At 52.9% G+C, this 15,041-nt stretch overlaps 2 protein-coding genes across 4 annotated transcripts; both read left to right on the plus strand.

Moving 5' to 3' along the window:
- The first annotated feature begins 19 nt into the window (after positions 1 to 19).
- Positions 20 to 1,674, plus strand: LAMTOR5 (late endosomal/lysosomal adaptor, MAPK and MTOR activator 5). Its single transcript, XM_065038889.1, has 4 exons — positions 20 to 139; positions 284 to 345; positions 932 to 1,049; positions 1,307 to 1,674. The coding sequence occupies exons 1-4, from the start codon at positions 105 to 107 to the stop codon at positions 1,365 to 1,367; spliced, it is 276 nt and encodes a 91-aa protein (XP_064894961.1). The 5' UTR covers positions 20 to 104; the 3' UTR covers positions 1,368 to 1,674.
- Positions 1,675 to 2,400: 726 nt separating this feature from the next.
- SLC16A4 (solute carrier family 16 member 4) lies at positions 2,401 to 12,281 on the plus strand. 3 transcript variants are annotated; one of them, XM_005510351.4, is made up of 9 exons: positions 2,401 to 2,666; positions 3,185 to 3,285; positions 4,183 to 4,315; positions 5,022 to 5,165; positions 5,800 to 5,961; positions 6,451 to 6,897; positions 8,096 to 8,307; positions 8,963 to 9,056; positions 11,815 to 12,281. In XM_005510351.4, the coding sequence occupies exons 1-9, from the start codon at positions 2,651 to 2,653 to the stop codon at positions 11,958 to 11,960; spliced, it is 1,455 nt and encodes a 484-aa protein (XP_005510408.2). In that variant the 5' UTR covers positions 2,401 to 2,650; the 3' UTR covers positions 11,961 to 12,281. The 3 variants fall into 3 exon arrangements, with proteins under 3 accessions (XP_005510408.2, XP_064894949.1, XP_064894948.1); XM_065038877.1 differs by lacking the exon at positions 6,451 to 6,897 and having other exon boundaries at positions 2,435 to 2,666; XM_065038876.1 differs by lacking the exon at positions 11,815 to 12,281 and having other exon boundaries at positions 2,435 to 2,666; positions 8,963 to 10,887.
- Positions 12,282 to 15,041: the final 2,760 nt, after the last annotated feature.

Genomic DNA, 15,041 nt, shown 5'->3' on the forward strand with positions numbered 1-15,041 from the left:
GAAACTTTTTGGCCCCGCGCAGGCGCCGTCCCCGCGCGTCACGTGGGTGACGCCGCTGCCAGGAGCGGCCGGGTAGGGCGGAAGTGAAGGGGGTGCCCGGCGGCATGGAGGGGACGCTGGAGCAGCACCTGGAGGACACGTACGGGCCGGGGGGGACACGGGGGACAGGGACAGGGCTGGCCGTGCCGCACCGGGGTGGGGGGGAGCGGGGAGCGGGGCCCAGGCCGCCTGAGGCCTGGCGGGGTGCGGGCCCGGCGCTCATGGCCGCTGTCTCGCCCCGCAGCATGAAGAGCCCGTCCGTGGTGGGTGTTCTCTGCACCGACTCGCAGGGGCTCAACCTGGGCTGTAAGTAACCGAGCACCGCGGGGTGGGGGCCAGCGGGGCCTGCCCGCGCCCTCCGAGGTCTCCCGGGGTCGGGGGGGAGGCAGCAGGACCCACAGCAGAATTCTCCAGGAAAGGGGGAGGGGGATGTGGGGCTGAGCGTCCAGAGCGAGCGAGGCCACGGGGAAGGAATTTGTGCCCCTGAGGGTGGTGAGAGCCTGGCCCAGGCTGGCCAGAGAGGTGGTAGATGAACCATCCCTGGAGACATCCCAGGCCAGGCTGGACGGGGCTCTGAGCAACCTGAGCTGGTGAAGATGTCCCTGCTCATGGCAGGGGGGGCACTGGGGAGCTGGGGAGGCCCCTCCACCCCAAACCATTCTGTCAGCCCATGGTACCCAGCTTCCTACACACACACTGGAGGAAACTGGAGCCAGCTCTTCCTGCCACTTAAATTCAGGGGTTTGGTGTTTTGAGGGTAATTAGGGGAGAAGCTGCTTCAGCCCTCAGGGGAGGTGAATGGGCCAGGGCAGGAGCGGCTGCTTTGGCCCAGGGGGGAGGCTGCACCGTCCCGGCACATGTGGCTTCAGCCAACATCTCCTACCTCTCGCAGGCCGGGGAACCCTCTCGGATGAGCACGCCGGGGTCATCTCTGTCCTCGCCCAGCAAGCGGCCAAGCTCACCTCCGACCCGACCGATACGCCCGTGGTGTGCCTGGAGTCGGACAGCGGGTGAGCGTCCATCCTGAGAGAGGGGAGACCCTGAGCGTGGTGAGAGCCTGGCCCAGGTTCCCAGAGAGGTGGTAGATGAACCATCCCTGAGACATCCCAGGCCAGGCTGGACGGGGCTCTGAGCAACCTGAGCTGGTGAAGATGTCCCTGTCATGGCAGGGGGGGCACTGGGTGAAGGTCCCTTCAACCCGAACCATCCTGTCATTCTGTGATTCTCATCTGGCTTCTCAGCTGCCTCAGCACTTTTTGTGTTCTAGGAATATCATGATCCAGAAGCACGACAGCATCACTGTGGCAGTGCACAAGTTGGCATCCTGACCCTGGGGAACCTGCACCGCGCTGCACTCCCCGCTCCGGCCCAGCTGCTCCTCACCCGACAGCCACTCTCCTCTGCTGCTCCAGCGCAGAACGTGCTTCTAGTAACCAAACCTGGACTGAAGGCTCCTGCTCTCCACTTAACAGCTCCTGTGCAGCTACCAGGGTCTCCAACTCACATCGTAGCACTTGTGCTGCTGAGGCTGAAACGTGGGTCACAAGCAAGCTCGTGTAATCATCACATGCTATGAGGTGTATGTGTGTGTGGCCTTAGTTGTTGGATAAATCAATAAATGACCTGGAAAAATAAGCCTTGGCTTCTCTTTGCTCCTGCTGGGAAAACTGTTGCCTGATGCTTTGCCTTGTTGCTAAACAAAGTGAGGTGACTTCTCCCTGTTCCTTCTTCATTAGCATATCTCTAGAGAAACAGAATAATGTACCAAGACTTGAATATATGGAGGCTCCTCTAGTAGAAAAGGTACAAAGACCTTCCAAGGAATTTCTCCTAGGAAATGTTTAGCCTCCTCTAGTTAAATGTTCGGTGCGGGAGTTACTTGCTTCCTGCGCCTTGGATTGAAGTTCAAACCTGAACGTGCCTGTGCTGCCTGCTGGCTGCTGGGCAGCGACTTTCCTGCGCGCGGTGGGTAAAAGCAGCTGATTTAATGTTAAACCGAGCAGCTCCTTCCATAGTAAAGCATCCCCAGCTCCTTTGAGATGTTGTGTCTTGTGCTCCAGCCCCTTCACCAGTTCCGTTGCCGTTCTCTGAACTCCAATAACTAAACGCAGTTTACCGGGCCAAGGGCAACGCAGGATAGGCAGGGCTGGGGCTGTGCTGCCCTGCAGCCGCCAGCAGCCCCAGGCTCGGCTTAAGTCCCTGTTGCCACCTACCGCTCTGCTCCACTCTGGCAACACCCAGGGCTTCGCCTGGAGCTCAAACCCTCGCAGGCTTCCCCTCCTCTTTCCTCCCAACAGGATTTCTGCTCCAAAAGCCGCGGGTTTCCTGCTGGGGAAGGGGAGGGACTCCTGGCCTTGGGGCCCTGCAAGCCGGGCTCTGCATCCGGGGGGGGGGAGGAGGAGGAGGAGGACGGGCTCCAACCACCCAGCGCTAGCGGCTCCGTGTCCCGCTTGGGGGCTGGTCAGGAAGGACAGACACCATCGTCATCAGCCGAGGCAAATGAAGGACCAGAGTTCGGGGTGTCAAGTCAGGGAGGGGGGATTTAGTCTCTGGAGCAAATGAAGAGACGATTCCTCTTTGCAAGCGGCTGTTTCGGGGAGGATTTTCCAGCATGCAGCAGCAAGGCGGTAAGGAAAAGGAAAAGTTTCAGGTTCATCGGCCCTGATCAGGTCCAGCTGCTCCATCGGGCAGGATCCCGAGCTGCGGGACGGGTGAGAGGAGGGAGATGAGCAGAGCGGGATGGGAACGGGGGAGCTTCCCATGGGAGCTCCAAGGTGGACAGAGACGGTGAAGCCGCGACGTCTGGCGCAAACCAACCAAACTATCGCTCTAAAGAGTCAGCAAAGTGCTTGTCACATAAAATCCCGTAATGCTTCAGTGGTTACAGTGATTTGGTGGGAAAGAGAAAGGTCATTAAACTGTTTGCAGTCAGTGATAATGTGCAACGTAACATCTGTTGGCAAAGAGGTCGATAAAAGCGTCACTCACCCTCGAAAGCTGAAGGCGAGATACTGCTGGCTACCTCGTTAGCAGCAAAGCTAACGGGTTCCAAGGCAGCTGGTGCTTCCGAGGGGGCAGTTTTTGCAGGTAAATTGAAACAGCAACAGAGCAAAGTGTTAACATGTCCCAAAATTCTCATTTCCAGGGGAAAGGAAGGAGGAAGAGGCGGAGGCGCCAGCAGCCGGGAAGAGCCCGGGCACCGCGGCCGGGGGCTGCGCATGGGGAGTCGTGTTCCACTTCTTCCTGGTGAGCACAAAAACCCACCCGAGCCCTCCCGGAGCTGGCGGAGACTCTGGAGTCTCGCTCGGATGGAGCAGGGGCCGGGATGGGCTGAACACACCGGGGAAAACTCCCCCACGTCCTGCTGGCTGAGCACAGACACCCCGTCCCCCCCAAATACCACCTGGAAACGGCGGCAGAGGTGCCCACCCTGCAGCCCAAAGGCGGTTTGTGATGATGAAGTGATGTTTCCCTACTCACACACAGCAGCCCTGGGGGGTTAAACCCCAAAGGGTGTCTCGTCCCTTCATTAAGGGTGAGATGCCATTGTGGGGGATTCAGGTGGGTGCCCAGGAGCAGCACGGGGTGCGGGCAGCACCCACACGCTCTGTCCGGGCACCTCCACAGCACTCCAAGGCACTAATTGTCCATGCTACAAGCTCTAATGCCACACACCATCCTCCCACTGGAGATGAAGACAACGCCATCCCCGGGTGGGAAGGGCAGGAAACCTTTCCCCTCTCCCACTGCGTCCAAATTAACTCGCTGCCGATCATTAACCACCCGCAGTTGGGGAGGAGGGAGGGAGCTAAAATTAAGGCCATAAACCGTCCTTTGTCCCCGCGGCAGCGCCAGCCTGGGAACCGCTCAGCACCCCATCTCTGCCAGCGATCTTCACAGTGCTGAGACCCATCCGGATTATTTTGCAGTACTAAAAAACAACTTACAGAGAAAACAAAACCTACAAGAGCCATGCTCTAGTGTTATTTTGTTCCTTTTCCCCGACACACACCCATTAGCGAACACGTCCCACTCTCTTTCTCCCCCAACACAACGAATCATCCACACATAGAAAGCAGGAGGAGAAGCTTTTCCTCCCGCCTGACCCCTGTGCCATCTCACCTGCGTCTGCTCCCGTCTCAGGTCAACGTCCTCGTCATGGGGATGCTCAAGACGTTCGGGATTTTCTTCGTGGCTTTCCAAGAGGAGGTGGGAGGCTCCTCCGAGCAGCTCAGCTGGGTCGGCTCCATCATGTCCTCCCTGCGCTTCCTCGGAGGTGAGCGGCGGCCGCAGGGACGGGGACAGCTCCGCAACCTAAAGCTGTGATATCAGGGGCTCCCCGGTTTCAGAAGGACAAGGAATTACTGGGGAGTCCAGCGGAGGGACACAAAGGTGCTGAGGGGTCTGGAGCATCTTTCTGATGTGGAAAGGCTGGAGAAGAGAAGCTGAGAGGGATCTGATCAATGCGATCGGTATCTCAGGGTGGGTGTCAGAGGATGGACCAGACTCTGTTCGGTGGTGCCCAACGCCAGGGTGAGGGGCAATGGGTGGCTGGTACCCACACAGGCCCAAGGACGGGGATCGCGCGTTGCGCTGCCTCGCTGTAGCAGGTTTATTATCTATATTCAGAGCAAAGCCTCATCTTAACACCGATATTACGGCCTCCAAACAAGCCAGTAGCTGAATAATTCCAGCTGCTGAGCAGGGAGTGCATCAGCAAGCAGGTTCGGGACACCTGAACCTGTGGGCTTTGACTCCCTCCCCTGCCCCATCCCCTGAGTTCCCAGGGTACCAGACAAGGTCTCTGGGCCTCTGTCCCACACATGAACCCACCCCGAATGTCTCATGTCACTCTGTCCCTCCTCGGGTGGCACCTGGACTGGGGCACCGGATACAATGACCCCAATACAAGTCCCCAAACCCTGCGAAGCACCGTTTGGCACCTTCAGCGCCCAGATTCCTCCCTCCGCTTTCCGTTCCAGCCCCGCTCGTGGCCGTGGTCTGCAGGAGGCTGGGCGAGCGCCCCACGTCCATCATCGGGGCCGGCCTGGTCAGCGGGGGCTGCCTGCTGAGCACCCAGGCCACCAGCGTCCCCTTCCTCTGCGTCTCCATGGGGCTTCTGCTGGGTGAGTGCGACCCACGGTCGGGCAGTGATTTTCCCGTGCACGATGAGCAAAAGCAGCTCCTTTAATGTTAAACCAGGCAGGTCCTTCCATAGGAAACCGTTCCCAGCTCCCTTCTACGAGACACTGTGTGGAACCCCAAAGCTTCAGGCTCAGGAGCATAAAACACCAGTTTCAACACACTAGATCCAATTAACATAAAAGCAGAAAATCATTTTGGTTGGAAGAGATCATCAAGATCTCAAGATCGTTGACTCCACCCACTCCCCAACCTGTCCCTGCCCCATGTCCTGAGAACCTCATGTCTGTCTGTCCAGCCCTCCAGGGATGGTGACTCCAGCACTGCCCTGGGCAGCCTGTTCCAACGCCCCACAGCCCTTTCTCTTGCTGTTTTCCCAGCCTCAAGATGAATCCCGACCTTTTAAAACCCCTTACTAAAAACACACAACCCCAGATACTAAACACCGCACACCCAATCTTATTCTCCGCTGACCACAACAGCAAAAGTCGCCCCCCAGAGCAGCTCTGCTACGGGCACTACGAGCTTGGGACGGCGCGACTTTGAGTCCCCAACGCTCACAACGCAAACAAATCACTTTTTGGGCAGGAACGCGTTATTTTCTCCCCATTCCCGCAGGTCTGGGGTTCGCCTGCCTCTACCAGGCGGCCGCGGTGATGACGGCCAAGCGCTGCAGGACGCGGTTGGGCTTCTCCAACGCCGTGGCCCGCGCCGGGATGGGGCTGACGTTCCTCATCGCGCCCTTCACTCAGTTCCTCATCGATTTTTATGGTTGGCAGGGTGAGCACATCATCTCCCGTTTGTCATCAGCATTTAGAGGGTGGGTGAGAATATCCAGGTGGGATAAGAGGATTGTTTTAAAAACTACGATTGGCTGCAGTGAGGAACAACTCTGCCTCTTCTGGGCTAGTTTGGGAACATCTTGCTAATGATTAAACGCTTAATCAGTCATTAGAGTTAAGTCAGAGGCAAAACAGAGACCTCAGAAACCAAAACTGAAAATCCCTGTCTTTACTGCACCATTTCAGGCCATCTTGGAGGTCCATCACGTGAAACGGGCTTCTAATGAGGGCAAACAAAACAAACCCTGAATTCATTGCGCGCATCACAGCAAATGGGACTTGTAGCTAGAAAAATAGGAATAAAAGCCCCTGTATGATACCTGCTCCTTATGGCAGAGCTTTCTCCATGTTCAATATGAACTACACCCTGTTGTAGAACCATCGTTTCCCACGCCGAGGAAAAAGAGCATCTTCTCTCTTCCCTCAGGCACCCTCCTGATTTTTGGCGGCATCATGTTGAACCTGGTGCCGTCCAGCCTGCTGCTGCGACCCACCAGCACCCACCGGCCCCCCGCGAAGAACCCAAACCGGGGGTGTTTAGCGCCAAAACCAGCTCCGGAAGCCCTGGATGGATGCTCGGATGGAACCGCCCGTGGGGAAGCACAGCAGGAGCGTCCCGGCGCGGGGGGACTCGTCACGTCCCACCGCAGAGACGTGTGCGCTGCGGGAAGCCCATCGCTCCCGCCGGCCGAGGAGGAGAAACCCCAGCCCCTGCTGGACCTCTCCCCGCTGCGCGATCCCCTCTTCGCCATCTTCACCTGGTCCTTCGTGTTCAGCCACTTGGCCTATTTCGTGCCCACCTTCCACCTGGCGGCACGAGCCCGGACGCTGGGCATCGGCAGCATGGACGCGTCCTACCTCATCGCGGCGGCGGGTACGGCAAAGCGGCTTTTCAACCCATTTGTACCGAACAGGCAAGAAAAGCAACACAAATCTTGCCAAGAAATAGTCCCAAACGTGTCTTAGAATAAATCTGCATGGAAGAGGTTGAGCTCGCAGCCTTTACCCCGCTGCTGTATATAGATGTACAAAGTCTTTCTCACATGGTGGGTGGTTCTGGATGTCTCCCCGTCCCCAGTGCACTGAAAAACCACGCATTTCCAATTCCATAGGTGCTATCTGTCCTCCTAGAGCCTCCCCAGCACGGCCCCGGCTCTGCATCAGCCCACAAGGCACAGAAATCTGGAGGCACTTGGTGTTTTAAGACCTTCAGTTTGACCCGGGAATGTGTGCGGGGAGAGAACAATTCAATATCAGAGAGGAAAAAACCCACATTAACTTGGATCCGGCCATTCGGATGGGGCACATTCACCCCCACAGGGAAAATAATAATAATAATAATAATAATAATAATAATAATAATAATAATAATAATAATAATAATAATAATAATAATAGTAATAATAAACAACCAGACACACACAAACAACAACCACCCACAGCCCCAAAAAAAGAACAACGGGCCTGATGCTAAACCGGGATTAACACTAAAGTCACAGCGGGTTAAGAAAGCGTCCGCAATCTCAGTCATCGTGAAATAGTTTATTGTAAACAAAATAGATTTTACTTCTATACCGCCATGTCATACCTAGAAATGACGGACGCTGTCAAGGAATCTGGAAGGAGAGCACAGCAATTAATCTGACATGTTAAACTGAGCAGAGAAGGGACAGGCGGTCAGTACCCGCTGACAGCCAGCGTCACTTCAGGAAACATGGAGAAGCGGGAAATCCAAGTATCAAAAGTTTGCTGAGCCTTTAAAAGAACATACTGGTCTTCTATTCTTTCTAGAAATTAAAGTCTCATAAGTGTGTTTCTCCCCAATATTCTGCTTTTTCTCTGTCTTGATAAAAGTGATCGGACAGCAAGCTCATCTTCCCTGTTTTTACCAAAGGGCATTTCAGAGCCCTTAATTGAATTTTCACAGCCCACTTGGCACTAGCAGGGACCAAGGTAAAGGAAAAAGGTATTTCCAATATAAAGGCATTAATTTTACATTAATTTTTACGGAGCAGCAGAACGAAAATGAGGAATCAAGTAATTATTGATGTTCTGCCGAACTCCCCCCGCAGGCATCACGGAGACGCTGAGCCAGCTGCTCTCGGGCTGGATTGCCGACCAGAACTGGACCAAGAAATACCATTACCACGTGGTTTACCTGCTCCTGGCCGGCGTCGCCAACCTGCTGGGTGCCCTGGCCACCTCCTTCCCGCTGCTGCTGGCCTACGTGGTGGCCTTCGCCGGCTGCTGCGGCGGCTTCATGGCGCTGGTGCTCCCCGTGCTGGTGAGTGGATGCTGCGGAAAAAAACCACGATGAACGTGGCGTTTCCAACAGTGTTCCAAAACTCTTTGAAGACCCCGTTGCAGAGCTGCATGCACCGTGTGTTTAATGCTGGGTTTTATTGATTTTTGCCTCGCTAATTGCCTTCCATGTCCTTGTTTCTAAAGGAGATTGCTCCTTTAGGTAATAAATTGAAATGGATTTGGTCTGGTCCCCATCTCCCTAACGCTAAGACCTCCTCCCAACCCCAAAATTACTGCAACAGACCAGTTACAACAGGACAAGGAGACACCATTATTTTTTGAATGTGGACAATTTTCTGGCTTTTGGGGTTGGACTAGACAACCCCTGAAGGTCCCTTCCAACCCAAACTATTCTCTGCTTATAATGGGACATTTCTTTCTGGGAAGGAATTCAGAGTTCAACACGTTTTCCTCCAAGCCTGGGCAGCGTTACTGGTTTGGGGAGATGCAGAAAAGCATCTCAGATCCTCATCATTTCCACGCTGGACTTGGGGAGGCGAGCGAATTCCAGGCTGGATCAGACCTAAAGGTGCAGGATCCTTTCAAAACTGCAGCTGAGGAGGAAACTCCTCAGGACAAATAAGATCATAAATCTCTTGTGCTTGTAATAACTCCCCGTTTGCTTTTACACGCAGGTGGATCTCGTGGGGGTGGAAAAGCTCCATAGCTACTTGGGGTTTGCTGCTTTCTTTGCCGGGATCGCGGCCGCGGGGGGACCCCCACTCGCAGGTAACGTATACATGGGATATACGTAACGTATATAGGGGATATCCATAAGGTATACATGGGATATACACCCACCGCGGACCCCCAGGGATGGAACAGCTGGTGCTCACCCTCCTGCCCAAGTGGGAAAACAAACAAACAAAATCAAACACATATCAGAAACTCATCTTTGCACGCGGGGAATATTTTGCTTGCGAATTTGCAAAACCCAACCATTAATTTGACGGCTGCGTGTGGAAAAAGGAGGCGAAACCCCGCGTGGACATTCAAAGCCTGAGCATGGCTGGGTTTTTTTACCGTGGATTTCCCCCCGTGGTTTATAGCCATGAAGTCGAAGGGGAGGAGATAACGCACGGACGGGCCCCGCGCTGGGACATGAGGGGTCTCACTAGTCTTTGCTTTGGAAGATGACACAGCTCAGCCACAAGAACTGGGCCTAAAGATGAGGAGGATGAAAAGCCTTTCGCTCTTCTCCCTCTGCCCCAAAACCAAGGTGGTTTGGGCTATTTGGCACATTTCAGCGCTTAAAAGTGAATCTCTAGTCTCAGCTCACAAGCAAGGGACTTGTTCTCTCCAGCGCCCTGGCCAGTACAGCTTTTCCTATCCCTGACGCCCCCTTAGGCAAACCTGACAGCTGGAACCAGCACCTGAGCTCTCCCCATGGTGCAAACAAACTCCAACAAGCTCCAAAGTCAAATATCAGCGTGAACAACACCCCGTCCCTCACCCAGCAAACATGTCCTGAACATGGAATAAACCCGGCAGCTGCTTCTTCATTTATCGCCTCCCGCCCTGGGCAGGGTCTGTAAATCCCAACTCCTGCAACGCTTCGGCAACGCCGCATGTTACAAAATATTGATTTCTCTAATCAGTTATTTCTAGGTTGGCAAAACTCTGTATGCGGATGCAATTTTGAGCGTGCTTTACCTGTCACGGTGATACACAACCTACAGCACGCACCGTCCCCTCTGCTGCCACAAGATATACGTCCAGCAATCCCAACCTGACCATCGCAGTAAATTCCCCAGCGCAGTTATGTACAGTATGAAAAACACTAAATAATTCGGCTCGCTCTTATCCATGCATCATACGTGCTAAGGTAGCAGTTACACTTTCAGCCGCTTCCAATATCTTTTTGCTAATGGGAAACCTTTTGGTTTCTGAAAGCGCTAATAAGTCACCGCGCCAACTCTTGGGGATTTTGTAAAGCAAGCAGGTTTCCCGCAAAAAGCCTCCCACGGAAATCAGTCTTTTTAATGCTGGTGGGGCGAATAAAGGCCAAATCGAGCCAAGCAGCAAAACCCGCGCTGATCCGTCTCGCTGGAGCTGAAGTGAGAGGAACAGATTCAGAGTGCAGGGTCTCAATTAGTGATCTGCAGTTTTCTCTTCCAAGACGGCTGTGTTAGGCATAGACACTGAATATGTGCAAGAGTTACTGATTAAGCGTCCAAAAGCATCTGCTCCTTGCAGAGCATAGAACAGGATTTAAATGCCGTGTGAGACCCCGGGGTTTGGTGCCTCCGACTCCCCAAAACCTGGACTTTAGATCTACAAGTTTGAAAAACTCAAGTATTTTTAATGCAGTGAAACACAAGGCATAATGAGAAGGGGTTAAAAATGCTTCTCTGGCACGCTAGAACAAAGCCTCATTGTAATGCAACAGAAAAGGTGATTTACCTGCAAATGTGTTTAATTAAAAGCCCTTAATTGCGGAGGCAGTGAGTCCGAGGGAAAGCCCAGGGCGAGCAGTTTGGAGGCTCCTTCGTGGCTCCTCGTCCGCCAGCACCGCTGGAGAAACAAAACCAAAGAGCCCAACCAACCAACCAACCAAAAACCCACAAACCCCGAAAAATTAAAGATCCTGACGGATATTTTAAAGTAATTTAAATAAATCAGAGCTCAGCTGGGGCTCTCTGTCCTGTACAACTTACAAACCTGAGCATCCTTCTCCTGTCCATATCGCAGAGGTTTTCAAATGGCAAAAACCCCACATCCCGCCTTGGATAATAAACCATCCCACAAACCATTGGGGTCACGGATCCAGCGCTGTGGGACCCGCCGAGGCTCACGGCCCTGGACCAGAAACAGCTGGAATGGCCCCGGGAAAGGCACAAACCAGCAGAAAGTGCCTGGAAAAGAAAAAAGGGAAAAAAATAGAAAGCAAAGCAGCCCCATCGCTTTGTGTAGTTTCCAAGGAATTACCCACGTTTAAAATGATTGTCTAGACGCGAGGTGCTGTAGCTAAACCAAGCACTTTGAGGTCATTTGAAAAGGCGACCTGCCCCCTCGCAGATTCAAGAGTCGTGATGCCTGGGCCGGGCTCTCTGGGGCTGGACAGGGTGTGCTGAGCCGGGTCTGCTCCGCGCCGCGAGGGGGAGGAGCGGAGTTTGCAGCCCAGATGTTGCGAACGCCAACACGTGCAAGCGGGACCTTCCATCTGCTGCCGCAGCTGCTTTGGGCCCATTCATTTAAATGGGAATAAACATCAGGGATTAAATTTGATCAAATTAAAATCCGCATGCACTAAAAGGATCAGAAGTTAGTTCTGGGAAGAAAAACCTACAAGTTTTGCTGTTATGCCAGCGCGTATAGCCCTAAGTTTCCACGTAAATGCTGCCCAGCTGCAGGCAAACAAGGAGTTAAGAGAATTTAAAATATCCGAGGAATTCTTAAATGAGAACACACATCCTTTGCTTGCCGCCCACCTCCCAAAATGATGAGAAAAATCCCAGCGCTTTAATCAGAATCTCTTCTCCCGCAGGGTGGCTGTACGACTACACCCAGACATACGTCTGCTCCTTCCTCCTGGCTGGCGCCTGCGCTCTCATCTCGCCCGTCTCCTTCTTCTTCGAGCCTTCGGCCCAAAAATGGAAGCTAAAAAAAGCCAACCTGGGTGCCGAGCTTTGACCGCATCGCCATCGGAGAGCGATCGCCAGGACAGGCACGATCAGAGAGCGATCGCCAGCACAGACACGATCAGGGAGCGATCACCAGCACAGACACGATCAGAGCGCGATCGCCAGCACAGACACAATCAGAGAGCGATCACCAGGACAGGCACTATCAGAGAGCGATCACCAGCACAGACACGATCAGAGAGCGATCGCCAGCACAGACGGTCCGCACCACGAAACAAACAGCGAAAACGGGAATTTTTAGGTGACGGATTCACAGTTTGTATCTCTCGTTATTTCTCATGCATGTGTGATTAAAGCCACCTGAGAAATAGGTTGTGTAAAGCATTATTGAATTGGGGAAAATAATGCCCGCGGCTCAGACGGACCCAGGCTTCGCTCTGATCCCATGTTTCCCGGCCGTGTTCGGGACCAGCCGCACAGAGCTGACTCACCTCTTGGGATGAGGCAGCCAAGCGCCTCCCCAGTGCCAAAGCTCAGCACGACACTGCAGCTTATTCCATTTCAATATGAATAATCAGCCCCGGGGAGGGATGCGAGGACAGAGACGGTGCCGAGAGATAAGGATCAGACTTCCAGGATGATACATGGAAAAGCCATTCCACAAAAATCCCCTTTTCCATGGAGGATGCTGCACCGTGGCCGCTCGGTCTCCCAGGCACGGTGTTAATTGCCACAGCACAGGGGACCTGCAAGAAAAACCAGCTCTAATGAAAGGCAGTACCACAATCAGCACATTTAAGACCGTCCCCATCTCCCACAGCCCTCTCCCCATCACCCAGCAGCAACCTGGATCCGCACAGCACTCAAAGGCAGCGATAATGAGTCTATAGCCAACCGGCATCCTAGAGATTTAATTTGGACCGGCAAGATGTAACGCAGCTGCTTCCACTTTCCGGTAGTGAGGTTGCAATTCTTTTGCATTAGCATTAGCTATTAGAAATTATTACGCAGATCTGGGATATGCAAAGGTTTTACACGCAACCATCCCAGCCACTTGCATTATCATTCCCCATTCTTTTTTAATATTAAACCAACAAGAGAGTTGTTTCCCCTACAGAAACACTCATTTAAACTGTCAAATGGGTTATTCCAAGCATGAAATTAAGCGGCCTGTATTTAATAAAAAGCTACAGGACATTACAGCGGTATTAAGGAGCTAAAACTCTGCCGCGGGTAAAGTTCCCTCGCAGAGAATGGGGCAAATTCAGCAGTTACACAACACCAAAGAAACTGGGCTGAAACGAGGGGAAAACGAGCCCTGAATTTGCAGCGGATGGAGAATATCAGCGTTACAAAGCGGTTAATTTGTCATACGCTGATTCGGAACCCATGGGCAGCAAGTGCTTCCAAAACTGTCCTTTTACACCCTCACCGGCGCATCCAACACGGTGCGGGACTCGCTCGTGCCACTGAATATCCTGCAGCAGGACCTCGAGTGGGCCTGTTCCAAAAACCGTGAGTTCTCACCTCCGGAAACATTCCAGTTCATCACTGAACAAATTAAAAACACCCGGTTGCTAATAGAGGGAACTATTGGGAAAACTTGGCTTCACGTTTCCCAATCCAAAAAGCTTAAGAAACTCATCTTATTCTGCATTTCTAAGACCTATTTGAGCTTGGGAGTGCTTTTTGTTAGCTAACCTCACCCTCATTCAGGAAAATGCTTCTCCCAAGTGCTGGTACCCTCTCTGCAAAGGAGCAAATAGCTCAGGACAGACGGGCACCATCAGCCTTTCTTGGCCCTAACAGGGATTTTACATAGGCAAAGTACCTTTCTCTAGCCCCGAATGCCTCTTATCTATTAAAAGAGGGTGAGGAAACCAGTCCCCATAATGGGAATCTCCTCCAGCATCCCTGTGCGGTCCCAGCGTTGGCCGGGTGGTGGACAAGAGTCTTCAAGCCGTTGTCTTTGCTCAGGATCCCATCTGGTGCTCGAGAGGCTTCTCTCCGCTCACACCTTTCCCTGAGGAGGCAAGAACAGAACACACGTTTAGCTCTGAATGCTACAGGCGTTTATTTCCTCGCAAAACACACGTGCATTAGAGAAACAACCAGCAACGGCGATGGGAACACCTGCCCCGAGGACACTTTTTCCATCCCATTGAAGTCGTCTTGCAAATAACTTCACAAAGCCGGTTTTGCATAGTAAAGGGCATCGCGCGCCGTTGGGATAAACGCAAAACGCAGGGTTTGCTGGGACACAAATGAGTTTAAAAGCTGTAACAGAAACCCCCTTCGCGCCTGGTCCCTCACCCGGCCACACAATACAGGCTGGAGAAGCCTAAAACACCCTGTTGGAAGAGACCACAAGGATCACCCGGTCCAACTTTTTGGGGTGCATTTAAAACTGCTCAGGTAGTAACGTCCCCAACTGGCAGCTACTGTCCTTCAGTGGTGAGAAACAGCAGCTCCAGCACTTACAGAAGAAACAAATGAAGAAAACTGTGGTAAAGCAATAGCTGAAACTGCTGAGCATCCTGGCAGACAAAAGGCTGCTGAGGAGAAGGTCCTAAATGGCCTTTTTTGTCAGATATAGGTTGAGGAGATACTTGAATGAACCTACTAAAACGTACCAGGGATCTTGCTGAGAAAACAATTTAACTTGTAATAAATAATGAAAAAAGAAACCTAAACAAAGCTGTAAAACTAATGGCAACCCCAGCACCCCCCGGAGGACCCGAGGGACAAAAGGCCTAAGGAATCAACCTTGGATTTTCACTGTATCCCAACAGCAGGTCTCTAAGTCTCAGCTCAGGTCTATCAAAGCAACAGAAGCCGGTGCAATCAGAGATCGTGCTGTGAGAGTCCTCAGCTCACACTGGGATTATTTTATATCATAGTTTTGTACATGCACCGTGGTCTCTGAGGGCCCTGGGGCCGGCCGGGGGTCCCCTTCTCCACTCGGTACTTGTGAACACTGCCCCGAGTCACCAAAAGTCAGGACAGAGGTTTTAAAACACGGATTTAGCCATTCTTCAGTGCACAAGAGAAGCCTCCCCGCCTCGCGCTCACGGCCAACCTCTATTCTCGATTAAAAATATAATCGTGTACCAACAACCAAGGCTGGGAC

Source organism: Columba livia, chromosome 22, assembly GCF_036013475.1.
Source record: "Columba livia isolate bColLiv1 breed racing homer chromosome 22, bColLiv1.pat.W.v2, whole genome shotgun sequence".
Classification (NCBI taxonomy): Eukaryota; Metazoa; Chordata; class Aves; order Columbiformes; family Columbidae; genus Columba; species Columba livia.